Source organism: Clinocottus analis, unplaced genomic scaffold (assembly GCF_023055335.1).
Source record: "Clinocottus analis isolate CAN_PGR_092001 unplaced genomic scaffold, fCliAna1.0.p SCAF_5, whole genome shotgun sequence".
Lineage (NCBI taxonomy): Eukaryota > Metazoa > Chordata > Actinopteri > Perciformes > Cottidae > Clinocottus > Clinocottus analis.
The window spans coordinates 4,463,871-4,491,027 of NW_027176207.1; the positions used below are offsets into that span (position 1 = coordinate 4,463,871).

General features: G+C 44.1%; 1 protein-coding gene across 5 annotated transcripts in view; it reads left to right on the forward strand.

Moving 5' to 3' along the window:
• The window catches only part of usp25 (ubiquitin specific peptidase 25), a 28,249-nt gene extending 1,866 nt beyond the window's left edge, over positions 1 to 26,383 (forward strand). The window contains exons 3-27 of one of the 5 annotated variants that reach the window (XM_068599950.1): positions 679 to 756; positions 1,239 to 1,383; positions 1,651 to 1,774; positions 3,201 to 3,363; positions 5,282 to 5,368; positions 6,694 to 6,831; positions 8,448 to 8,524; positions 8,640 to 8,713; positions 9,265 to 9,416; positions 11,168 to 11,295; positions 11,400 to 11,495; positions 11,637 to 11,801; positions 12,215 to 12,325; positions 13,058 to 13,287; positions 13,386 to 13,456; positions 13,561 to 13,789; positions 14,329 to 14,595; positions 15,072 to 15,211; positions 18,135 to 18,230; positions 19,372 to 19,550; positions 20,745 to 20,823; positions 20,997 to 21,076; positions 21,399 to 21,522; positions 23,900 to 24,092; positions 25,456 to 26,383. In XM_068599950.1, coding sequence (XP_068456051.1) covers positions 679 to 756; positions 1,239 to 1,383; positions 1,651 to 1,774; positions 3,201 to 3,363; positions 5,282 to 5,368; positions 6,694 to 6,831; positions 8,448 to 8,524; positions 8,640 to 8,713; positions 9,265 to 9,416; positions 11,168 to 11,295; positions 11,400 to 11,495; positions 11,637 to 11,801; positions 12,215 to 12,325; positions 13,058 to 13,287; positions 13,386 to 13,456; positions 13,561 to 13,789; positions 14,329 to 14,595; positions 15,072 to 15,211; positions 18,135 to 18,230; positions 19,372 to 19,550; positions 20,745 to 20,823; positions 20,997 to 21,076; positions 21,399 to 21,522; positions 23,900 to 24,092; positions 25,456 to 25,628 — 3,399 coding nt within the window. In that variant the 3' untranslated portion in view covers positions 25,629 to 26,383. Of the gene's footprint in view, positions 1 to 678; positions 757 to 1,238; positions 1,384 to 1,650; positions 1,775 to 3,200; positions 3,364 to 5,281; positions 5,369 to 6,693; positions 6,832 to 8,447; positions 8,525 to 8,639; positions 8,714 to 9,264; positions 9,417 to 11,167; positions 11,296 to 11,399; positions 11,496 to 11,636; positions 11,802 to 12,214; positions 12,326 to 13,057; positions 13,288 to 13,385; positions 13,457 to 13,560; positions 13,790 to 14,328; positions 14,596 to 15,071; positions 15,212 to 16,821; positions 16,999 to 18,134; positions 18,231 to 19,371; positions 19,551 to 20,744; positions 20,824 to 20,996; positions 21,077 to 21,398; positions 21,523 to 23,899; positions 24,093 to 25,455 lie in introns of all 5 variants that reach the window. The other 4 variants (XM_068599949.1, XM_068599951.1, XM_068599952.1 and 1 more) reach the window with 4 other exon arrangements.
• Positions 26,384 to 27,157: the final 774 nt, after the last annotated feature.

The following is a 27,157-nucleotide window of genomic DNA, read 5'->3' on the forward strand; positions in this document are numbered from 1 at the left end:
GTCATGGTCAGATGTAGAGACTTTATAAGCGCCTGAGTTAAAATGTCATGAATGCTTTGTAAGGGAGCTCTTCGGGATCTCTACACTGTAAACACAGTCAGGCATCATCGTAATACCTCTAGCTGTGTTTTCTGATAGTTTCTCTCTTTATTGCATTATTTATGTGCTGTTACTCTAACAGAGCTTGATCTTTCTATTCATGGATCAGAACACGTGTTGGATGACAGTTTTTGTTACTTGTTTTGTTACGTGTCGCTTTATAACGCGCCATTTTCCCCAAGCGCGAATGGGTTCCATTACCTTTTTGTGTAGTAGCTGTGACAACTCCATAAAAAGTGGGCAAAAACATCTGTGACGTAGATGGTGCTACCGCGTTGCCATGGGTTCCTGTAGTGCAGTGTGAAAACAATCTACAGAATCGGGTCCCCAAACCAATGAAGAGCCCTTTGAACCGACACTCATCTGTTGCCTGCTGCACCTGTGAAAGCTTCAGTCACTCTCCTCTCACTCAAGACTCCGCCTAAGACGTGTGCCTTGAACACAGACACTAAGTGCTCTCCCCCATTGTTTGAAGTGCATTCATTCAAGCCTCACATTGCAGGTGTGTGTGCGTGGTGAGGCCATGTGGTCCAGTTGGGTTTAACTGCCTCGTATCCTCTCTTCTCCTTCCTTCAATAGCACCAGCAGACGCTACTCAACCAGTTGAGGGAGATTACGGGCACCACAGACGTTCAGCTGCTTCAGCAGGCGCTGCAGGTACACCATGAAACATTACATATAAATACACACGCTGTTCTCTTGCTGTCACTTTCTGATATTGCCAAATGCTGATACAGTTTCTCTGTTTTTACTTAAGTCAACACACACAGCACAAACAGTCGCTTCGCTTTCACACATGCATCATCACATGTTCCTTGTAAAACCCGTTTCATGTAAGAGACAGGTGGGAAGTTTTTCTTCCTCACGCCAACATTTGAACCATTCACATGAAACGGCTGGTCAACACAGAGTGGCAGTTTACACATTTTTCCACACTCGTCATGACTGAACCACACATGTACCTAGTTTTACAGTCAATAAAGACACTTTTTTTTGTTCTTACTCCTTTTTTAAATGAGCAGTTGTATTCATGAGGGCTTGAGCTGAAACAGGCCCCACGTTCAAGTTGAATGTTGCTGTTACTCTCCCGTGTTTATACCCAGCTGACGTGAGCCTCATCAAACACATTGTTACTGCAGGTGAGCAATGGAGACCTGGCCGAGGCCGTGGCGTTTCTGACGGAGAAGAACGCCAAGGTTCCTCAGCAAGATGAGACGGCCTACTACCAGACGTCCCAGGTGGCCAGCGACAGATACATCAGCGTCGGCAGCCAGGCGGACACAAGTGAGCGGCTTACTCACAACTTTTAGACACGGCAGGTCTTGAGACCTCACAGGGACGATTAAAAGACTATGCAAATGTGTCATTTTCGAGCGGCTCTGTGTCATCGCGGCGTGGGCTGCAGGTGGAAGCAACCAGGGCTTCACACCAGACGAGACAGAGTATCCCTTTTTAAAAGGAAATGTGAAGAAACTTGGTAGAAACCATGAAACATGTGAGTTCTTGTTCATGCAAACTAAACTAGAGCTTGTCTGTGTTCACTCCATGCAGATGTGATTGACCTGACCGGGGACGATAAGGATGATCTGCAGCGGGCCATCGCCCTCAGCCTGGAGGAGTCCAGCCGTGCGTTCAGGGAGACGGGCATCACTGATGAGGAGCAGGCCATCAGCAGGTGGGCTCAGTAGCATTACAGGCTAGTGACAGATATTCTGGAATAACACAAGACCCTCTTGTAATCTGGGATGTCTCAAGGCGATCTTGAGGATCCGTATCGAGGCCGAACCGGGCGCGTGTTAATAGATCGTTCCAGGTCAAATGAAGCTGATCCAAATCCGATCCTTTCATTACTGTACTCTACTGTGTTGTGTCCACCTCAGCCTGCCAATGTTATTGGCAGCTGCACTCTACAATCAAGTTAAAATGATGTGTTTGAATGTGAAGAATATCTTTGTTAGCACATTTTCATCGACTGTGTTGCATCTCTGCCCGATCTGCTCTGAACATTGTTTCTGAGGTGAAAAAAAAAGCATCACTCTGTCGCAACATGTACAACTGAGAGTGAACAGAGTGCGTCCAACAGTGATATTCACCTGATTTATCACATAATAGTTCCATGTAACAAAAAAATTATTTCTGCCAAAGGGGTCTTGAAAGAAATCCAGTTTTTAAAATTGTTTCTTGAATATTTTGTACAATGCTAGACCCAGTTTGATGTGGAATAATGAATGAATACTTGAAGTCACCAATTAAACCTCATATTTTTCCTTTCATTCACCGACCAAAGCATCGTTAATGGTCCCCTAACCTGTAAATCATGTGATTAGCTTATTATGTCCTGATAAGAGAGAATAAAAGCCTCATGAACATTACATTTTAAATCACAACCCTTAATATGAAAGGACAATGTGACCCGACTGGAGCACAATGCTAAGGAGCCACACTGGCAGTTTAATCAAACCTCATTGTGACAGAACGGCCCCTCTGAGGGCGAACTGGGTCGCTCTGGAGAACCGCTTTTCTGCTCTGCATCCTTCTATTTAAATACACAATCAGGACGGGAGTGGCGTCATGCTGCTTCGATTTGGGCGTCAGCCGTGAACACTGATTAGATTTGGGAGGTCAGAGGTCAAAGTCAACATGAACTCACATTTCACCCATTCTCATCAACACAATATTCAAGCAATACCTTGATTGGTTTCATATTTGTACAATGGACTCGAGGATGAACTGATTACAATTTGGCGGTGGAAGGTCACGTCACAGTTTTTGGCCATAAATCAAGAAGTTGCACACAATTTCTGACGATTTCACACGCACGCGGTAATAATAAAGAGATTGCATCTTAGACAGACATGGATGTAAATGGCAACATGAATAGTTTGTGGAGGCGTACAGCCGTGAGGTGTTTTTTCTAGTTTCTTTGCCCAAGATGAAGATGAAAATAGCATGTTTTTTTTTAGAGATGCAGTGCTGTGGTGCATAAAGCAGATTATCCTTCTATCACCATTGAGTTCAGCTGGGCCTGCTCAGTGTAGTGGTAGAAAGGTCTCGCAATGCTGAGATCATGTGTAAATGATGTTTCATTCAATTTCTTTTAGAGTTTTGGAGGCCAGCATAGCGGAGAACAAGGCGAGTCTGAAGAGGACCCACACAGAAGTGTGGAGCGACTCACCCAACCCGCATGACAGGAAGAGGATAGACACCTGCCCCGTGGGGCTGAAAAATGTTGGCAATACCTGCTGGTTCAGTGCTGTTATACAGGTGGACACACACACACACACACACACACACACACTCACACTCACACTCACACTCACACACACACTCACACTCTGATGGTCCAAGACAATCCTTTATTTATGGACTTTATTTATAAGCTTTTATAAGCGGGTCATAATTCCGACTCTTAATAAATATTTATGTTGTTGAAAACATCTTCTCTCCAACATTACATTTTACGAGATTACATGTATAATTAAGATTACATTCTAATTTACCTTCGCCCCAATGCTCATTTTCACTGAACAGAGCCTGATGGTTATTGTTTACTCGCTCTCCTGTTGATTTATAAACAGATCGGTTGTTCACAAAGTAACATCATCAGAGATCGGCTAACGGAGATGCATAAATAATGTCCTGATCACATATTTTACTGAATATATTGGTGGATAACGATCTGCACTAAAACTTTACTTCACACTGTGATGCTTAACGCAAACTGTGTCATTAATCCACCACACACAGTGTGCTGACCCGTGAGGGCGGTTGCGTATGGACCGACAGTGGTCTGTGAAACTAAACTAACTGAGGTCTTTATGGGGCCGTTATTGTCGCACAAAGATTTGCAAATGTGTGTGTAGAGTTGTGAAACTGTACCTTAATCCGATGTGTAAATGTTCTAAAGAACCTCCGTGCATTTGCAAATCTGACTATAGTGGAGTTTTATATACAAATCTGAATACGCATGAATGCATTCTGAACACTTACAGATTATCACACACACACATTGAGCTGCAGCTCCACCACTCTCCATGCACATTTGCAAATATTTCTGCTACAGTTATGTCCCGATAGGTCTTGACTTTTGCATTTCCTCGTGTGGTAGCATGTAATCATAATGATCTCGCTTTAATCCGCCGCGGTCCTCCTAAGTAGCAGTCATGGGTGAGACCGTAATCTGAATGTTTATATGATGGAAAATGCGGGGACATTTTTAGCCCAGCTGTCACAAAGACTCAGTGTCTTGTTTGCTGCTGCAGTCGGTGTGAGAATGTGACCTGAGCTGAAATATGCTGGATGAACACTGGATACACCATCACATGGCGTAATGTAACCCCACCTTTTGAGAAGGAGGCAGTGCTTGAACCTGATCCCACCTCACTTGGTGCCAGAGCAGAAGTAAACAACTTTTTCTTTTTCAAATGAGACATCCAAGTCTTGAGGCCTTTTTATGTTCACTTTCACATACCAAACAGAGATCATGTGAACCAAAGTTAAAGCAGGGAGGGTAAGTGGCTCTTCTTGCTGCCTCAAATGAAACAAACATCACAACAAACCTAGCTTTTGACATTCTGGCTTTTAAAGGTGAATTTCCTTGTTGTGTAGCTCTTTCAATAATGCGTTTTCGTACTTTCTGACATCACCTCGGGCTCTTTATTCATGACTTACCACATGCTGTAACAAGAGCTATCTGAAGTATTCCAAGCAATACAGAGAAGTTCCAGTTTGACGTCATATTTGTATATGGTCCAACTTTAATTTCAGTTTTATAAACCACAGCTGGCAGAAGCAGGAGACAGATTGACCATGTGTTTGGAGGTCGTGGTGTAATTTAAAGAGAGCGCAAGCTTTTCATTAAGAACTGTGTTTAAATCAGGAAAATGTATAGGATAGACACAAAGTGATTGAGAAACAGTATATTGCACATATAGCATGTATGTGTGCCAGGTAGTGTGAGCAATTACACAAGGTATGGTAGTCATTGCAGCTTCCCGGCATTACGGAGTGGAATACCACACGATGTAAAAGGTCTGAAGTTGTTCTATGGCTGTTGTTGAGCGAGGCCTCTCCACATTAAGACGACACTGAAGTTTAATCACGTTCTCCCATGTGTGTGGCCAACGGCTGTCGTTATTATTAGATGTTATTAACACGTGTCCATTCCTCTTTCACCTCAAAGTCCCTGTTCAACCTGCTGGAGTTCCAGAGGCTGGTGCTCAACTACTCACCGCCAGCCCGAGTGCACGACCTGCCCCGCAACCAGAAGGTAGGACTAGGGAGAGAAATCACACGTTAAATCACAATATATCCATATATAATCCACAATAAATACAATCAAATAATTACATTTTGATTGGATTCCATTCTGGGCCCTGAGATTGACATGAGATGGTGTCATACGCCCATTTAACACAATCACTTACATCAGTTACATTATGAACTCAACCATTAAATTTATGAATTTAACCATTGTATAACCTGGCTCTTCCAGACATTTGAATGAAAAACACTCGATGCGTTTTAATAAAAAATATAAAAAATTGTACTTGGAGGTCCAGTTGTTGGTCAATAACGATGAGCTTGTCACTAAAATGAGAAAAGCCGTTCTACCTTAAGGTGTGTGTGACACCACATTAGGTCTGTTTATATCCTTTTTAGTGCTTCCCAGTGCTTTAGCGCTGAGGGCTGGACCCTCTTGGAGCTGTGAGCCACTATTCAGCAGCCGTGTGATCGTGCCCCAAGGTCACTGCAGCTTAGCGCTTCGCCCCCGACAGTTCACGTAACACACTGCTAGCAAGTGACAAGAGATAGTGGGATTCCTAAGGTTGTGCAGATTTGAGATGCTCAACTGTGTCCAGCCACAGTGAATGGACTACTTGTATAGATATCTACTAGTTTTCCCTCCATTTAAAGTGCTTTAACACTACATGTCATCATTCACCCAGTCACACACATGCATACGCCACAGAACAGGTGTAGATTAAATGCACATTGACAGGGATTAGCGACGCCGGGGCTCCATGTTTTACCACTGAGTAGCAATCGCTTGTCCGACTCGTTGTCAGTGGGGGAGAATATGAACAAACAAGAAAGATGCTGAGCGCTCACCGAGGTTAGCGGCCTGTTGCTAATCTGCTGTAAGCCTGTGCTGTGGAAGTGTGGTTTATGGTCGTCCTCTCTTCACATCACTCCCCTCGGCCATAACCACTGACCTTTTACTTGAGCAGTGTGACACGGCGAGAGCTTAGACGCTAATCTTGACATTAGCATTCTCGTTTCACTGGCACGGAAAAATAAGCGCGACGTTATAATGCACCGCCGAGTCACGTTCCTCCGCATCTCACTGTCATGATGCCTCTATGTTGACGATGCACAAATTACAGATGAAGGCTACAGAGAAACCTTTATTTAAAACACTGCTTGTTGCTAAAAGTCACACGTTTTCGGTCCACGTCCTTCACAACAGTCTTCAAATGATACTTTTGTCATATGTGTTTGAATAGAGGATATATATGAAGGAAAGAACAAAGGTTACAATGCTGACATGACTGTTAGAATCACTAACTTGCTGATTGTTTTAACTCTGACCAGGAACACAGGAACCTGCCCTTCATGCAAGAGCTGAGGAACCTCTTCTCCCTGATGGTGGGCTCCAAGAGGAAATACGTGGATCCGTCACGCGCAGTGGAAATCCTCAAAGACGCCTTCAAGTCCAGCGAGTCGCAGCAGGTAAGCCTTTTTCTGCCACAACCCCGCTCCGCATGATGGAACCGCTCAGCACAGGCAGTGTTCAGTGAAGACAACGGCAGTACTGCAAGCAGGTTATGACAGTATGCACACTGTCGAACTGGAAAACACACCGCTCTATGGTGCAGTTTTGACCTCATTTTGAATTTCTAGGATGGTACATTTTGTTTGGTTTTGAGCTGCATTGTGCAGGCACAGTGAGCCTACAGTTTGTTAATAAAACTTGCATGAAATGGTCAATTTGATTTTTGTTGCAGAAAAATACATTCTTTGAACGGTTCTTTAAACAATTGGCAAAACAGTTTATCAAAGCTTGAAGTTGTTGTCATCGTATCGTCATTAAACACATCGTGTGTGATATCAAAGAAATGTAACTTGCGTTTTTTTTCTTTTTTATGATTTATGGTCGTGTAACCATGTTATTCTGCACAAATAAAAAATGTGTTCCTAGCGATGATTTTTTTTGTTTCCGTAGAGGGACAGGACTTAAATATTGTAGTGAAGGTCAAAGGCACAGAGAGAAAAATATGACGGGAGTGAACAACGCCCCTGAAACGGCTTGGTGTTGAGAGGGATAAAATATAATGGATGAAATAATCAATAAAACAATCGATGGGAAATTAGTGGCAGCTCAACTGTTCGTCCCATGCTCATGAAAGCAATAGCTCAGCACCGCCTGCAGGGAATCTCTTCGCATTCGCCACAAACGTCCACTTGGACTTAAGGATGAACTGATTTTAGAATGTGGAGGTCAAAGGTCACTGTAACCTCACGTCCGTCCTCTACTCATGATATCTCAGACATGCCTTGATCGCATTTATTCAAATTTGGCACTAACGTCCATGTAGACTGAAGGACGACTTGATTACAATCTTGGTGGCCACAAAACATCCCATTCCCTCATCCATAACTCAAGAATTCACATGGTTGTAACACCTTCATACAGATGTCTAACAGGATAAACTGATGACAAGACGACATTTTGGACAAACATGGACATGTACTTCCACTTGGCGGAGGCCTTGCCCTTTCAACCCCAGGCTTGAGTTTCATTGTCGTTCTCCTGACTCAGCTCTACTGGATCCAAGACACTGAACCGCTCTCATCTATAACTAATAATCCTCCCTCGCACCCCTCTGAACTTTGCAGAATATACTATTGACTAGGAATTAGCTCTTTGTGCCTATATGCTATAATGTGACGTACACATGTCAAATGTCAGGAGCTCTGTTCTTCCACCATAAGCATTAAGTCTCTGCGGAGGGTCAACTGAGGTCAGCCCTGTGGCCTCTTTACTCATCAGTCATGTCACTACTCTGTATTAGTCAGAGAGCCGTTGACCTGAATTACCAGCTGGCATCGATGTCTATGAGCCCGTTCCCCTTTGAAGTCCAACAATCCGCCGACTCATCTACTGAGACGAGGCACCTCGTAAGTGTTCATCAGCAGATGACAGACGTACCAATGATTTGACTGATTGGCCTCGTCTTGCTCCGAGGTCCAGTTAAGTCCCATAGTTTGACTCCGTGACATACGCGACCCAAAGGCAGTCCTGTAATTGCTCACTTTTGTCTGCGTGTGTCTGCTCTCCTCAACAGCAGGATGTGAGCGAGTTCACCCACAAGCTGCTGGACTGGCTGGAGGACGCCTTCCAGATGAAGGCTGAGGAAGACAGGTAGCCACAGAGTGGACATGCAGGATGTGCTCGTTGGTGGACTTGGGCGGCACATTGTTTACCTCGAACTGAATCAGAGCTGCCTCCTTCAAGCTACTTTTTGTTGTGCTTTCAGGGAGGGTGAGAAGCCAAAGAACCCCATGGTGGAGCTCTTCTACGGTCGCTTCCTTGCCGTTGGCGTCCTGGAAGGTGAGATGAGCTGTTCAATTCCAAACCAGTAAAGAGGGAAAGCTAGCGGCGGGGTGTGGGGGAGAACCACAGAGGCATGAAGTGTTAGCATGGTCCATGTCCTTGCCCGTAGTAATGAAAGGTGACCTTGTCTTAATGAGACGTGGTCCATGTAAAAGAGGAGAGTGGCTGCATTGATCGTGGAAGACCTTGATGGCTGATTGACATTGTGCTTATTATGCGTGACAATACTGGCCCAGAGCCACCGAAAGCTGGGCCAGTGGACTCATCAAGTGACCTTAATGCCTCATCTGCATGTCCGCCAGCAACTCCTCTCTCCCATTGTTTTGTTTGGGGGGGGGGGCTTCTCATCAGTAGTTGATGCAGGGAGGTCTATGCAGCTGTTTAATGATCAGCGAGTGAATACGGAACCAGAGAAAATCAGCTTGGATGCAAACAAGTGTGGAGTTATTGCATTCACACTCATTGCCTCTCGCACTCTTCTGTCATGCCTGGCACACCTTTGACCTTTGTATGTGATACTCACTCACTCACTTTCTGTAATTTCACAGGTAAAAAGTTTGAGAACACCGAGATGTTCGGGCAGTACCCGCTACAGGTGAATGGCTTTAAGGATCTCCACGAATGTCTGGAGGCAGCGATGATCGAGGGCGAGATCGAGTCCCTGCACTCGGCAGAGAACTCCGCCAGGTCTGGACAAGAGGTCAGTGCCAAAGCAGTACGACTAGAGTCGCCTGTCCAGGGGTGTTTCGCAAAATGAAATTCCAAGTTAGTTTGAGGTGCACGAGCAGTAATTTCAGAGCTGACAATCGGGGTTAAATCATTTTGGATTTGTGAAGTGGATCCTCTCCAAAGGGTTGACCTCGCGGTCCTTATGTCACACCTGTGCTATTCTGGGTGTGACCTGCGGTTCGCTGTGGCCTTGCCGAGGCTGTCCCACAGCAGCTGGGAGCATCTACTTACCAGGCCAGTGCGCAGTATGGCACCCAGCCCTCTGGAAAAGCACCAGACACTCCATCCACATCATTGAGGAATACAGGATTTCTCCTGGAAAATTTTTCGTTTAAAACTCTTTTTCTACATTAAAAATAATGATTAAAAAAAAAGGACATTGCAACCATGCACTTAGAGTACAAGGACAATGTATATTTATATATTTGATTAGATATTTCTCAAGTTTCTGTAGCTTCAACATTATAATCATGTTATTTTCAACACTCTGGTGTTTGGGATTACTCATCTAAAGTGTGATTGTCCTATTTCAGTCCCTGTGGGTGGATTTGTGTTCATGCCAGCCAAACTTACAACAATATTTTGTAGTAAGGTACAAGTACCACAAGATGGCAGTAGCTCCATTTGAGGTACCATGTGTACAATATACTGTACTAGTCACTGCTTCTTTTACAAAAAGTCTTTTTAGGAAGTGATGGGTTTCTCTCCACTGAACCAGGGCTTTAATTTAAAGAAAAAAATACCAAAAGTGCCGAGCTTGTATTCGCCACATTGTGCTGTCACACAAATGTAAAATAACGAACAGGAGCAGATCATATAAGGAGCTTAATTTTCCCACAGGAAGGAATGTACTTACGTAAAACAAAGTATAAACCTGCTCCACCTAAAGCTGATTCAGTCTGCAGGTAAATAAAGATCATGGTCACTATTTTAGAATTGACAGTGATATGTGTTACTGTTATTATTCAGTGAAGATGATAACTAAACATTCTTAACAAGCTGGTTTAGCTTAACTGCACCGCTGCAATCTATGTTCAAGTCCAGTTTTCTGTAAGTAGTAAACAATAGAGATGGCACAAAGAAATAAATACTCAATGGGTTTACATGGAGGGCATAGATTGTGTAGACATACATAAAGATTACTATATACTGTAATGTTCAGCCTGCAGGATTTATATTGACTGTGAGAGATGATATATTCATATTTTAAAACAATATATTTTTTAAACAATATATTTTGATGTTGAAGGGTCACTTTCAGTGAGATTTAACTGTTGATCAAAGGGACGACGTGGAAGGACCAAACTGCTCGTGTGTGTTATATTATTGCACTTAGGCATGAAGTATAAGTGGCTAACTCGATGCTGTCAGCGTTGTCCTGCTTTCATCTTCCTTGGAAAATAATCAAAAGTATATTTCATATATTTCTGTAAAAATGTTACTACATTTTGAATGTCTTCTGAGTCCTAATAAGTGTTTTGTTTATTTTTCATTTGTTAGTAGTAGTAGTCGTAGTAGTAAAAATCTCTTTTCTCTCTATGACTAGCGTAATCAAAGGTTATGCTTCTATGCCATGTGAAATGCTGCTCAAATTTAAATCAACAGCCAAAATAAATATAGTTTTGAGTGAATGTTTAACAACTCAACTCTAAAGAGAAAATGTCTACATCCTGACACGATAAGAGAATTCATCTCAAGAGCAACTCCTTATTTTCCTTCCAGCACTGGTTCACAGAACTCCCTCCTGTGTTGACTTTCGAACTGTCAAGATTTGAGTTCAACCAAGCTTTGGGCCGCCCGGAAAAGATCCACAACAAGCTGGAGTTCCCTTCAATGCTCTACATGGACAGGTAGTACAACTGTTAGCACTGAGTTTTTCTCTCATCTGTGGAAAAACAATGAAGGCCAAGTGTGTTGGAGACTGAAGCCTCGGCTGTGGTCTTTGTGTCGTTAGGTACATGGACAGGAACAGGGAAGTAACCAGAATCAAGAGGGAGGAGATCAGGAGGCTGAAAGAGCATCTGACTCTGCTTCAACAGCGACTGGAGAGGTACTACTATTCGACCTACAACTGATGATTTAGCCAACAACAACAAAGCTCTCCAGACAGCCCTGTAAAGAATTTCTAAGTTCTGTGTCTGTCTTTTTGTCCTCTTTTCTTATTCTTCTCCCTCTCTGGTATCCCCCTTAGGTATCTGAGTTACGGCTCCGGCCCCAAGAGGTTCCCTCTGGCAGATGTCCTACAGTACGCCATGGAGTTTGCCTCCAGTAAGCCAGTGTGCACCTCCCCAGTGGAAGACATTGACTCGTCAGCGCCCCCCGGTGGCACAACAGGACAACAGCTGTCCCTGCCGAGGCAAGTTTCATAACCTACAGCCTTTCCTTTCTATTCTTATCCTACTTTAAGTTAATATTTAGAAAACCCTTTTTAACTGCACAAACTTAGCAGATAGTGGACAGTGTCTTTTTAGACCTTTTTTGTAGAAAAGAGAAGAAAAAAGAGCTGCCTTGTGCTGTCAAAAAACAGGGGTGGGGGCTAACAGCGTGCTAAGCAGAGCTGCTTTCCAGTTTCGATCGCGCATGTCTCATAAGCAGGGTGAGATGCACCGCCACAGTCCACAGGGACTAGTGTCCAGCTACAATCTGTAGCTGGACACTTTTCTTCTTCTCTCCAAATTAAATTGTTGTTATTCTACAAATTAAAGTAACCAACTTGACTAGGTGCATACAGCGCCACCTAAAGTACCGGAGTGTGTGTGCACTGTGCAGGGAACACACAGCGCAGGGATTACACAGCGGCCAGCTCGCTGGCCGTCACTGTTTAGCCGGCGGAGAGAGAGAAGAGAGAAAGAAGAGAGAGAGACATACAGAGAGACAGAGGTGAGATCTGATTGGATAAAGAGCGTTAAAACAGCGTTCTAGGCCATGAGGAACAGACAGGAGACAGGAGCTGCTCAATAAGAAATTAAGCTAATAGGGAAAAATAATTATAACACGTGCAGTGTATTTGTGAAAAAACAATTACATTATATAATAAATATAACTTTTAATTATATATATATAGACATATATATATATATATATATATATATATATATATATAGACATATATATATATATATATATATATATATAGACATATATATATATATATATATATATATATATATAGACATATATATATATATATATATATATAGACATATATATATATATATATATATATATATATATATATATAGACATATATATATATATATATATATATATATATATATATATATATATAGACATATATATATATATATATATATATATATATATATATATATATATATATACATATATACAGAGTATGCAATGAAGGTTGTGTGTACAGAATACACCAGCATAATAAAATGACGTGCATGACTTTCAGACCGCACTGAGGTGCTGTGAGCTGCCTTTTGCTCACCTTACTGGCACTACTTTAGGTGGTTTCTGCTTTAACCCCTAGCCTTAATAGGACTTAGTTTTTCATTATTCTAAGCTGCAAAGAAGCTGGTATTGTAAAATTGGACCAACTTTTTATATTTGTTTCATTTAATATCTTGTGTGCCTCTCACCCTGCAGCACAGCCGAGCAGGACCCCTTGCCTCCTTTAGAGAGCTCAGGCTCGGCCTCAGCTCCCACCACTGCAGCCCAGCAGCAGAGAGTACCCATCCATAAGCCCTTTACCCAGTCCCGGCTACCCCCCGACCTCCCCATGCACCCCGCCCCGCGCCACATCACCGATGAAGAGCTGAGGGTGCTCGAGGGCTGCCTGCACCGCTGGAGGAGTGAAGTGGAAAACGACACCCGTGGTAGGTCTCCTGTACCGGCACAACATAACTGTTTCCTCTGTAATGTTGCAAAAGACACTTACTAATGAATAGACTGTATATGCTTTTCATCCCACCAGATCTGCAGGGCAGTATAAACAGAATCCACAGAACAATTGAGCTCATGTACTCTGACAAAACCATGATGCAGGTGAGCAGCTCTTTCCTGGATTAGGACATAATTGAAATACAAAAAGCCGAATCAACTTCTCCCCCTGTAAATCAACCTTCCAAACCTGCTTCGCATTGTTGCAGGTTCCATACCGACTTCATGCAGTGCTCGTTCACGAAGGCCAGGCCAATGCAGGCCACTACTGGGCTTACATCTACGACCCGCATCAGCGTTGCTGGATGAAGTACAACGACATCTCAGTCACCAAGTCGTCCTGGGAGGAGCTGGTCCGGGACTCGTTCGGAGGCTACCGCAACGCCAGTGCCTACTGTCTCATGTACATCAACGACAAGAAGCCCTTTCTCATAGAAGGTAAACATGGACGAGGGATGCTCACTTTGAAATATTTTTCTGACAGATAGCCGACCATTGTTAACCATTAATATCACATTTGTCAAATACAACTCGTGCTTTATTTTTTGATACATTTAGCTACATGGTATGATTACGTTATTTTGTTTATTCTGTAAGCGGTCGAGGCAATTTCCAACCACTCTCTCTAAATCTAAATGTAGATATGAATCCCGATATGGTTTGTTACATAAAGGGATACAGATAGTAGCTGGTAACTACAAAGCCTTACCCCTGAGCTTTAATTTAGAACAAAACATGACTTATGTTCTGTTAGCTTTTGGCTCAGTTTAAATCAAAGAAGTGAATCTGGTTCCACTCATGCTTGGTTTTGCCAGCTCTCCTGTAGACAGTTTGTAGTGTGTGTGTGTGTGTGTGTGTGTGTGTGTGTGTTTGTGCGCGCGTCTGTGTATATAAACTCACATTGCAGCAATAAACTGTCATGTTTTTGAGCAGGCCAGATTACGATCGTTCTCTCTCTCTCTGTGTTGTGTCTGCAGAGGAATTTGATAAAGAAACGGGACAGATACTCAGCGGCATGGACAAACTGCCTCCCGACCTGAAGCAGTACGTGAGGGAGGACAACGAGCTGTTCGAGAAGGAGGTCCAGGAGTGGGACGCCTTGCAGGTCCGCAAGGCTCAGCAGGAGAAGCTGGCCCTTGCTGCAGCTGCAGCTGCCGCAGCCGCCTCGGCAGCATCCAGCATCTCCACCTCTTCCTCTTCCCCTCAGCCCATGAGTATTGACTCCAGCCCTCCAGACAACACAGGTCAGGGCCATGACACTCAGACTACAGAGTAGAATAATTGATTGAGAATCAATACTTGGCGGTAGGATGAATACAGAAAAACTCTTATTCCCTAAATAGTTTTGAAATATTGGCATGCAGCCTTACCCTTCCAGCTCCTTGTGGCATGTGTGTATTATTGTATACCGTATTCACAGTAGATCACAGGAAAGGTCCCGGCTTAAAGAGGTGGCTGCAAGAACATGATCTTTGATGTTTATGATGCAGCCCACAGCACTTAGGTGTATTTCTATTGAATGATGGTGGACACCTAATTTGACTCCAGGCACCTGTCCAAAATACCAGCTTCCCACATGTCGTCCTGTCAGCACTGTGGACAACTTCCAGCTGCATGTAGACCTAGTGCACTGTGTGAGGGTGAAAAGAAAACTCAAGTAAAGAACTGTGTTTCTTTCTTTTTCTTTGTTTCTCCCATGATGCCGTTTGCCATCGTGCAGTGGCCCAGCAGGAGCCAGAGTACATGGAGCAGCCGTCACCCACGAACGACTCCAAACACCTGCAGGAGGACACGGAGAGGGCCATCTCCAGGGCTGCTGCTGAGCAAGAGGAGAGGAGCCCCGAGGCATTGCTAACCGCTGTATGTAAAACACGCAGAACACTCTCACTCTCTCACCCGCCGCCTGTCTGTCTTATACATGTCAGTTTGTTATCGCCAACCAACAAACTCAAGTGTTTTGATTTTATTTAGTACCTCAGCGAACATCTTTTCGAGTAATTGTTTGCTCAGGTTTTCTACTAGGTAACTACTCGGTTAGCTTTATATTAGGTTACCTTAATTAAATGTGATGTCATTTCTGTCTCCTAGAAAAGTAACATCCAAGTGTCGCTACAGGAGCGTGTTAAAGCTGCTGTGCAGCATGATAGTTTTACGTCAGCACTGACAGTCAAGTTGTCCAAAATAAGCCGTGGAGCAGCAACGTTAAAAACATTTTCAACAACTCACTTAATCTGACACTTATATTATATCTACACTGTGGTTAATTCCCATTATGCTGCTCGGAGTGACGCCCAGTGACCGGCTCTTCAGCTGAAGTTGTTGGAGGTTACAGTCACTCGCATCGTGATGCGATCGAGCTCTCCTCTACTCGGTAAAACTAAGAATTTGGCAAATAAATGCTGAAACGTTATCATGAGGTAATCTAGTAAAAAGCAGTTTTTGGTGAGAAACCTGAATGCATCCAGCTGTGTTCAGGATATGTTTTCAGAGCGATGTATAATAAATAGAAGAAAGAGAATTATGAGCCCTTTAACTTCAGAACTCTAGCTTCAGGCAGCTTCTAATTCATTATTAAAACTACTAAAGACAATACATTATTTCCCCCAAAGCTCCTTATTAAGAATACAATCATTAATTGCCTAATCCTTTGAATAATGTAACATATAGACGACAATAGCAAAGAAAAATGATAACATTGCTGCTTTCTGACAGGCTACCTTGAGTCTAAACAGTCTAAACGTTGTTTTTGGGGTGTTGGTGAAGGAAGTTAGCCTGGAAGCCTCGCTTCAGTTCATAGAAAGAAAATATAAATCGTCAGGTTACTTAAAAAACAAACCGACCATGGAAGTTTCAATCCGTGCATCCCTAACCTTTATGGTAATAGAGAATGCTCACTGAACTCTTTCGCTCAATGGAGACTTTTAGCTCTTTGTTTTGCTTCTCTGACCTGCAGCGTCACGGTTTTGTTTACTTCTCTCATAGCTGGTAAACATAGCGGAGCATCTAGCAGCTAAATAGCAGTATTAGAAGCCAGACCACAACTCAAAGAAAAAAGACCAGCTGGTCAGGAACCCAACTTCATATGAATGATAACTTTTGGTTCACGATGTCACCTGACCAGATGATAACACAGTAAGTCAGTATTGTGCTGCGTCCATCTTGTTCTGTCTGTGCAGGTTAAAGTAGTTTTTTACAAATGGAATAGTTTCTTTGCTAAACCGCTGAACTTGAGATCACACTATGTAGTCGTCGTCCCCACCCCTCGTCTCCCCCGTCCCCTTGATGCTGTCAACAGTTGAGTCCAGTGAGTCTGAACATGGACTGAAAGTTAAGTGATCTGACGCTCCCACTTTACGCGACAAGTTCCACTCCTCTGATATTTCACTGTTTTTCCTCCTCTCCATGCAATGCTCCCTGCTCTCCGCCAGTACTCTGTCCTTCCTGTTTCATCTGTCCCATTCTCTCTACAGTCTCCTCCCACCCCTTCCTCCCCTCACCCCGAGGTGCAGGCTTCCACTGCCTCCGCCCCCCCTCCCTCTGATCCGGTCACGGAGGACGAGTCCCCCGGCCAGCGCACGGTCGAGGTGGCCATTCCCAACGTGGGGACCTTTGTCATTGAGTCAGAAGAGGGGGGGTATGATGACGAGGTAGCACAGACACACCCTCATGCCCCCGTTCTTTTGTGCTGAGAAGCCTGTGACCGTTTATGGAATGAGAGCGCTGCAGAAGGTTTTTCACACCTGAGAGAATCCGGCCCTTTATTGGAGGACAATGCTGCGCAATGAGGCGGCCCTCCTTTTGTTGGCCTTCCTGTGTTACTCTCGTGTGAAAAGTCTCGTCTCGAGCTCGCCTGCATCTTGGCACAAAGGCGGGCCGAGCCTTTAGCGGTCTTAAGTGAGAACAGAGGAGAGCGCCGGCTCATGTTGTGGTTTGAATGAGCTGTCGTGTGTTGTCCGTTTGATACTCACCTTTCACCAGTGTATAACACCGAATGCACACATGGCGGATGTTTATTAATGTTTGCACAGACTTCACCATGATATCATACTTTGTCTGTTTTTGGGGCATGATGTCAGCGGTAGTTGTAGGCCAGTGTGTTGCTGCTGCTCAGTATCCAGACACCTGCACTCGGGCTGTCAATCAATACTGTAACTTTGATAATGATGCAAGAAAACTCAGAGGGGGAGATACACCGTGTCCTAACAGCAAGCGTTACGTCAAACAAAGCACCTATCATGTCCCTCCAGGTCAGACAGGAGTCCTAAAAGATTAGTCACTCATAAAACGTTGCACTTGTTTGTTGTTTTTAAAATGGAGATCTCTTGATCTTGATATTTACTGGAAACGACACATATTAGTCAACAGCAAGTAGGAAGCACTGCGGCGATCTCCCTCCAGCCAGCTGCCTCCTCTTTTAGTTTCTTTAGGGTGAAAAGAGGAGGTGTCGTTTAGCTAACTCCTCATTTCAACTTTTGAAGCACGTGTCAAGAATGAATAGAAACAGAGCGTCGTCTGAAAGGTCCGAGGCGCTACGACGCTGCGCCGCCCGGGGCCGGTTAGGACACGGTGTCATGGGCAGCCCTACGCCTCACACGACGGCCACGTGGCCGCCTCAGTTTCTTACAAGCCGCCCTCGCGTCGCTCTAACCAATGCATGGACTTGCTGAGTGATGGCCGGCATGTCGCAGTTGCCTCCAAACACATAACGCAGTGCGTGACCTTGTTCGGTTTCGTCACGAGGACCTGTTGTTTTGTTTGACATGGTTCCTGCTTCCCCGGGCAGGCGATGATGACCCCCAACATGCAGGGTGTAATTATGGCCATTGGCAAATCCAGCGGCGTGTATGAAAAGAACGGGCCTGAGACCGCCTTTTTTAAGGTACACACTCCTACCTCCTCATCCCACACGTACTCACTCCACCTCCCATCGATGTGCGTCTGTCTGCTCCTGTGTACCTTCTGACCGTTTACACCAGGGGTGGGCAATTATTATTCCAAGGGGCCGCGATGGAGTTTGACAGGACTTCCCAGCATGCAGTTCTGTGGTATAATTTTATAAATGTGAAACCTTGACTAGAGTTCCTATCCCTGACAGCTAAGTAGCTGGGCTTAGCGGGTCTTGGGCTATAACTGTGAAAATTAAATGTTACTGCCTGCTGACAGTTATGGCAATGCGCCGCCAACTTCACGGTATGTCCACCAGGCCTAATATTAATAATATAATTTTTTAAAAACTTTTATTTTTATAATACTAGAATAATTATAATACTCGGCAGGCCAGATTAAAACGCCCAACGGGTTGTATACAGCCTGCGGGCAATAGTTTGCCCACCCCTGGTATACACAAATAAAAGCTAAGTTCCACTTACTATTGCGGTAACGAAAGAAACTCAACAGAGTTTTTCTGTTAGTATTGACTGACTTGTGCTGTGCAGGTGAAACAAAACAGGGGAGATCAATTTCTAATGGGGCGGGGAGTCTTTTTTAGTTCAGAGAGAGCGAGCGAGAGAGAGGGGAGCTTAAAAGTGAGCGAGTGAATGTGTTTTCTTGTCTGAAAGCGTTTGATATTCAAGCACAAGTCCCCACAGAGACACATTAGTCTGCTGCAGACTCTGTGTTGTGTGTTTGCGTCTGATTACCCATTGAACCTGTGACTTCTCCACCACACAGAGGGAAGATGGCGTGCTTAATCGCACAGCCTTTGCTGTCAACACTTCATTATTGGCAGCAGCGCAGTCCAACATTTACACAATCCATTAGACTTGTTGGCCGTCCCACCACTTCACTTTGATCTCTACAATTGTTTTGCTGAACTATGAGCTCAAATCTGCAAGTGCGTCATGACTTCATAAATCAGCTGAAAGCTGGCCGTTCCAGATGAAAACTGAAATTCATTTTCATTGCAAAATAAATCCCATTGCAGGTTACCGTTTTATGTTCTCGACCCAAGAGGATCAGAAACGCCTGAACCGTAGTCGGCTTTTAACTGCGACTTGTCCCCTCTTTGTCTCTCTGCTCAGGCCATAAAGCTGGAGTATGCTCGTCTGCTGAGGTTCGCCCAAGAGGACACGCCCCCTGAGAACGACTACCGGCTGCAGCACATCATCGTGTACTTCATTCAAAACCAGGCGCCCAAGAAGATTCTGGAGAGGACTCTTCTCACTCAGTTTGCCGACCGGAACCTGGCCTTCGATGAGAGGTAGGTCAGGCCCAGGTCACCAACCCGAGACTCGCAGGTCCTTCTTGAGTTTAAGGGGTGTAAGACAACTTTTACAACACAGTAACACTGTAACTCTACAGTTAGCCTTTATCTTAGCATTGCATACATTTCTTTGAAAAATACTAAATGGATTTGCCATTTTATAATGTAGAAGCAACCAAAGAGCTTATAGAAGAGGCCAAGCGTCAGGGAGATAAAAACAATCCTTTTCTCTTAAAAGAAGCCTTTTACGTATGTATAATTGTTAGAAATTCTAAAAAAAAAGAACAGAAAACACAATCCAGACATGCATTAAAAGTTCCCAAAGAAATTTCTGATACAATATTTACAGGAAATAATCTGCTCACAATTCATCCAAATCACTCTTTTTACACAAACGTCTTGCAGTTATCACGTTCACAGTTTGGGTTCATTGTAATCCATCGTTCTGTACTGTTATTTTGCACTGAATGTAATATGAAATATCCATAAAATATGTCAGGGGTGGTCAGTTTACTCGTCAGTTAAACTGTACACTCTGCCCTAACATTGGTCTCAATACAAAACTCCTCTAGCATGAAGTGCACTCGATTCTCAGTCACTTAATAAAATCAATTTAAGTGCTTAAAACGTCCTGAACCTACTCACGAACACCAACAGGGGGCAGCAAAGGCCTTTCCTCTGTCAGCACAGACTGGTCAACGCTCCACTGCTGCAAACCCTTCCTCTCTGTTCCTTCTGCTTCGTTCTTCAAATACAAATCTTAGGAGGCGCATGACTTTTTAATGACTTTGTCTTTTATATACTGCTGGTAAATATCAAGAGCCCTTCCTATTGACAGTGTGCTGCTCATGTCATTAGGGTACGCAGTGCCCCATACTATCTCTTAAAACTTTTCAGCCACGCTTGATGGCCTCGATCCATATTCATGAGTGAAGAATTGATTTCTCCCTTCTCTGCTATTTTGAGCGAGATAATTAGATATACGTGTGCGTGTGGCCTCAATAGGAGCCTCCGGAGGGGTGTTTCACTTCTCCTCTCAGCACTAAAGAGTGATTTGTGAGGCCATGTTGAGGCCTCGGGGCAGGGTGGACTCTTTCAACTCCTGGAGTACCTCACAGTGACTCATCATCTCATCGCTAATGCTGGCTCCTCTTCCTGTCCCCCCCCAATGTCCTCCCTCCTCCTCAACAGATGTAAGAGCATTATGAATGTGGCACGTGCCAAACTGGACCTAATCAAACCCGAGGAGGTCAACATGGATGAATACGAGGTCAGCGGCGGTGTCTTTATTCCTCCAAAGTAGTAGATTTGAGTCTTTTTATGCTTCATTTAATACAGTATGATCCATTTTCTTTGCTGTGCCAGTGCTTGCTGGTCGACACGACTTTTTGGATGTGCATTTGAGTGAGTTTGCCGCCGCTAACCTCTGTTTATCTTTTCCAGATGTGGCATCAGGCTTACCGGAATTTCCGCGATACAACAATCTTCATGATGACCGGCCTGGATCTCTTTCAGAAGACAAAGTATGGCGACACGTCAGCTCTGCCCCTCTTAGTATCCAGTAGCAGAAACATTGAACTATGGTGTTAAAGCTTAAACTGGGTAATGTCGCATGCAACATTGATCTAATTCCCCCGCCTGAAGTGGCCAGGGAATGTTGAAATGTCACCTGCAGGGGGCGGCAACTCCCAGCCAGTGCAGCTCCCTGGCTTTGTAGTTAGTTGTGCAGTGAGTTCATCGGGTTTATTTCCTCTGTGAAACGGTTTCCTTTCAAAAGTCCTCAGTGCAGCTTTGATACCGTTTTTTTTATCTGCGTGTAACATCTGTTTATCTTCTCTTCCACAGTTACATGGAGGCTCTGATGTATCTAATTTACTCGTACCAGTACAACAAGGAGCTATTGTCTAAAGGGCAGTACAGAGGGCACGACGAGGAGCTGCTCGGTCATTACCGTCGACAGTGTTTGCTGGTGAGGCAATCGTGGATTTTCTATTAAAACGAGTAGACAGATACACAGGGCGTTACATTATGCGTCCTGCAGCTGTGTCCCCGGCGCTTCTTCGTCACCCCCTTTTTTCCCTATCAGACGCCGCCCCCTCTTGCTAAAAGTGACTCAGTAAAACTAACACGGCCAGATATTTCTCCTCCAGTACCGAGCCGTGGCACGATAATCAAATTTGCTCTTTGAGATATTGCTTTGGCTTGCTTGCAGCCCACAAAAGATTCTACTGAGGTTTTTTTTTGTTTTTTTTTCATCCGATGCTGCCAGATGAAAATCCTTTCAGCGTTTTTGTGATTTTGTGAGGCCCCATTTTCATCTAAGCTCCAGGCCGTGTGCTGTGTGTGTTACTGGTTCGGGCTGAGGGTATTTTGGTCGGATCGGCCTTGCGCTGGTCCTCAGCGGTGCACTCAGTAACCTCACACCAGCATTGTGCTTATAATGTAATCATTGGAGAGGGAATAGGAAGCAGGAGGGCCAGGGAGTATAAACACATTACCATGAGACACAAGCGTGTCCTCAGCTAACCCCGAACCTCGGCCTCGACCGGTCGTCTCAGATCTCTGGCCAGAACCTCTGGCTCCGTCCGCTCAGCTGTTTACCTCCAGCTCTTGTTTTAATTGAAAACACTGCAAACATTGACACAGTTAATGTACTCAGGTTTTTTTTTTTTTTCTTCGTGAATCCAGTCCCCAGTTCCAAACTGGCTCGCTCTTTAAAAAAAAAAAATAATAAAACAGCTTGTTTCCTCACAGAGGAGGTCAGCGAGTTTGTCTGTGACAGCAAGGTGGTTTTGGCCAAGAACAGCAAGAGAAGCTTGAATCCACTCCACATGCTTTTAAGAACCTCAGGACGCTCTTCAGTTCGAGAGGCAGGAGGATATTCTGCGCTATTAACGATGACTGTGAGACCTTTAGCTGTCCGGACTCCTCTATTGGAACAAATGCAACACATCTCTTCAAAGAATAGAGCAAGAATAGGGACATGAACGACGTAGTAAAAAGAAAACACAAGAATGTTGTCCGGAGCAAAAACAATCACCTCAGACAACACAAATGTGAAAAAAGAAAAGATAGTCGGCAAAGTTATTTCAAATTGTGATCATCTTTGTGATCTTCATTTCCTGGAAGGAATCGTTGGCTTCACGCAGAGCAGAGCTGTTCAAAGTGTGAGGGGGGAACTCCAGTTCTCAAACATGCCCCGTGATTGTCCCCTAAATGGAAGTACATCAAAGAAAAGAATTCCATTATCCTTAAATATTAACGGGGTGGGTGTTTTGGGGTTTTGTTTTTAGTGTTTTTGTTTTACGTTTGCCCTGGGAAAACGTAAAAAGCTTTATATCAAGGCACTCGTGGCCAAGGGGGCGTGGTCTATTGGGGCCGGCCGGCCGGCCGGCTACTTGACTCCAAGCAAGTGAAGAAGAGTTCGCCGGTAACTTTGGCATACCCAGCATCCAACAGGAACAAAAGGGAACTGCCTCTGAAGCCCCGCCTTCTTTGTTGACCACGACTTTGGGCTTTTTGTAGCCAAAATGTTAGAGCTGAACATGTCAGCAACCAAATGTGAGGTAGATCAGACACCACCACATACCCACAATGACTTCCTTTGCTTTAGCGCAGTGGTTCGCACACTTTTTTTGTCAAGCCCCATTTCGGAGGACGAATGTTCATGACCCACCACAAAACAAAAATGTAGAGTATTGTGGCTCCAATTAACCTGTATTGCACTGAATATCTTTTTAAAATAATAACGATATGTTCATCCTGTGCAGAACAAAACAGAATGAGTGCAGATTTGTGAGCCATCACGTGGTATCAGTATTAGTGGCTGCAATGAGCTGCTTCCCTCTACAAATCTTGTTGTAGATTTGATACGACCACTCTCAATTCATACTCAATGTTGAGTTAAGATCTGTATTTTGTTTTGAGAGACACAACAACAGGAGATGGGCTTTTGTCAAAACGCCAAGAATTGGTGAACATTTCCACAAAAAGTATTTTTATTAATGACGTTTTATGTCCGTCTACTTTGTTCTTCCATACTATGTAAAGTTCTCACGTAGCTCATGGGCTTAGTGTTCATTCTGAAATCAGAAGGTAGCTGGTTTTTATCCCTGGTCTCCCCATACTTTGCATGTTGACGTGTTCTTGAGCAAGACACCGTGTGAAGCAGTGTGCTTCACAGCAGCACACTGCTCCTTAGTTACTAAGGGTAAAATGCAGAGAATAATTTTCTGACTGTGGGATTAATAATTAATTAGAAAAAATCTGCTGCTTTACAGTAATATAATGAATGAATGTATCAGTCAGTTACGTGCATTAAAGCTTCCTCTTGGTCTCCCCCACAGAAATTGAACGAGCAAGCGGCTGCCATGTTTGAGTCGGGAGAGGAGCCGGAGGTGAGCACGGGCCTCGGCGTCATGAACGAGCTGGTGGTGCCCTGCATCCCACTGCTGCTGATCCACGACACCGAGAGAGACCTGCTGGCAGTGGAGGACATGAGGAACCGCTGGTGCTCCTACCTGGGCCAAGAGATGGAACGTGAGTCCCAGAGAGAGAGAGGGAGGCGGCCTGTTAGATATTTCTGGAGCGGTGAGGTCCGAGGTTACTGGAACATTCCCTTTACCCGTACCAAAGATCATCAGAACCAGGCCACAGCTGGGTTCACACAGGCGGAAGGCTTGGAGGTCGGGCGGCGTTTGCACTTGTCCTGGGAAATCTGGGAATCTAAATGTTGCTCACGTGATTTCAGATCTTCCCAGCGACAGTCGTCGTCCCAAAAGTCCCACATATGTGAGATTTATTACAGATCACAAGACATGTTGGTGATACTTTATTTGAAGTTCCCCACTTGAGTATTTCCATTCCATAAATGGTTTAGGATACACTACAATCTAGTTCTGAGGACATTTGAAGTGCTGAATAATGGACAGTATTTGGCAACAAATATAACTTATTAACATATTTATTGTAATTAGACCAGTGCTTTACTTTATGGTCATCATCATCATCTGCTTATACATCAGCCTCAGCTTATGAATGACCAGAGACAAAGCTATAGTTACTATTACTAAATACTTATAACTGCTAAAAGTGTGTTTATAAATTAGAGCTGTAACAAGTACAAGATGAGTCAGTAAACGGCAGTAAAAAGTATTTTAAACGTCATTTACTGACTTAAAATATCAATGTGCAACATTAAAGTCATATGATTTGATGATTTTTTAATATATTTTTTTATATGTGATGTTACTTAATATCTTTGGAAATCATTTAAATATATCACTTGAGCTCTTTATTTATATATATATATATATATATATATATATATATATATATATATATATATTGCTAATACATGCTTAAAAGTGGGACTAAAAGTAAAGGGTTGCCAGCTGTCAGTCTTCCTTCTCATCAGCATATATTTCTTCTGAAATGGCACAAATACATTTAAAGCCCCTCGTCTCGTGCTGAAACAAAAAGTCAAAGGCCAAACATTTGAATTTCAGGTTTTTCTGCGCTTCAAAGTCTTTACCGCTCCACATCTGGCGAAAGATGGTCTGTCAGATTGCACAAAGACATCTCCTGGAAAATAATTTCTTGGTAGAGAGATGCGAGTGAAGAGCGTTCAGCTTTTATCAGCGCGCTCCAGTATCAGTCTCTCTCAACAGCTCCTGGCCTGCGTTCAGGAAAACGCTGAGTATTATCATCAGCTCGCAAGCTGTTTCTGTTGTGGAACATGCTCTCAAGCGACGCGCGATATCACATGGAAAATATTTACCCTGTGATTTCTGCCTTTTAGGAATCTGACTGCCACCACCACGATGTGCGTTGCGAGGTCCATCTTGTTAATCATTTCCTTTGCTTCTGTCTGTCCTCTTCCTGCTGCCGCTGCCGCCACTAGCCAACCTCCAGGAGAAGCTGACCGACTTCCTCCCCAAGTTGCTGGACTGCTCGACGGAGATAAAGAGCTTCCACGACCCTCCCAAGCTGCCCACCTACTCCACGCTGGAGCTGAGCGAGCGATTCAGCCGCGTCATGGCCGCCGTGGGCAGGGCGCCCACCGACGGGAGATGAACTCCGGACAGACGGACGCACGCTCCTCCGCAATCACGGGCCCGACCCCCCCGGGCAGACATCCATGGAACTCTCTTAACCCATGCCTTCCTTCTGAATCCAGAGGTCTCTCGCTTCTAGTTGTTACTCCTCTGTTACTCTTTTGCTGCTATAGATTTTACCATTATAAATATGATTTCACTTTTCATTTTTGAAGCAAAACGGAACAGATGAAAGACGGGCGGACTGTTGGGGAGGGAATCGAGGAAATGAGAAAGGAGATGGGAGAGAAAGAAAAAAAACAGTGGCAATCCTGCAGTGGTTGAACGCCAAGCACACTCTGCTTCAGCTTTTTTTTTTCTTCTTTTTTTTTTTAAAAATAAGAAAACACGTTTGAGGGTTTTTCATAGTGTATTATTGTTGTTGTTGTTGTTATTGCTGTTTGATTCAAGCTTCCCCCGACCGCACTCCTCGCCCTTTCTGAAGCCCCCTCTCTTGTGAAAACGGATCAGCCCGCTGCTCCGCCTCCAGTTTGGTACAGTATTACCACGTTTTGTTTCTTCTTTTTTTTTCTCCAAGGAAGTGAGGAAGAGAGCCTTCAGAGTTAATCGGGCGGCTCAGAGTATCTCAGAGGGGTCTCATGTCTCCGCACCAGAACGAGAGGTTTTAAGTGCTGTGGTAGAAGGCCACGGACTTCCTGTGGCTTGTTAATAAATCGAGAGAATAAAGTTTTATTTATGGCCCTTTTAGGCCAAATAAACAAATGTTTTGCCTGATGTGGATTTTTCTTTTTCTTCCCCAACAACAACGTACATTGACATTATTATTATGACTGAGACAATAAGGTGGTGGAAAGCCTAACTTAGACATGTTAGCATGGTAGCTATCACACAGACCTGAGGTCAGAGCTCTCTATGTGATCCTGTGCTAATTCAGCTCCTATTATGCAGCTCGTTAGAATCAGACTTTTCATTTTAATTTTAATGATGCGACTTTTGACAAACTTCCTGGAGAAACGGTAATTTCCGGGAACTCTTGATTGCTACAAGCGATGAAAGCCGGAAGGCTTTCCCCCCCCCCCCCCAAAACGTTGCCACCAGCGTCATGCAGCTCCTAAATCAAAATCCTCTTTTGGAAGGGTTTGAAGTGTGAGTGCGTTGGTCTTGAATTTGACTCCAAGCCACTATTAGTCCTCCATCCGGAGAAATCATTTTTGGTAACGAGCACACGGCGACGCCCACTCCCCGTCCGCAGTTTTGTCACAAAGTGAGCTGATGTTTCGCTCGTCTTCAGTGTGCTCATCGCTGTACAAACAATCTTTGAGCTCTTTTTTTTTCTTTTCTTTTTTTAAACTGTTCCGGCTGTCATAGAATCTCAAAATACTTTTGCACACACAAACCGCTGCACAGTCTAAAAGGATGAACCTCTAGTGACGCGTTTCAACTGCATGTGCATTCCTGAACATCTTCCCGTGCCAGCCACGAACCATCAGATGACAGCTTGTCTGCTACAGTTGTGTCTTCCTTCTCTGGCCTTTTTTTTCTTCTTTT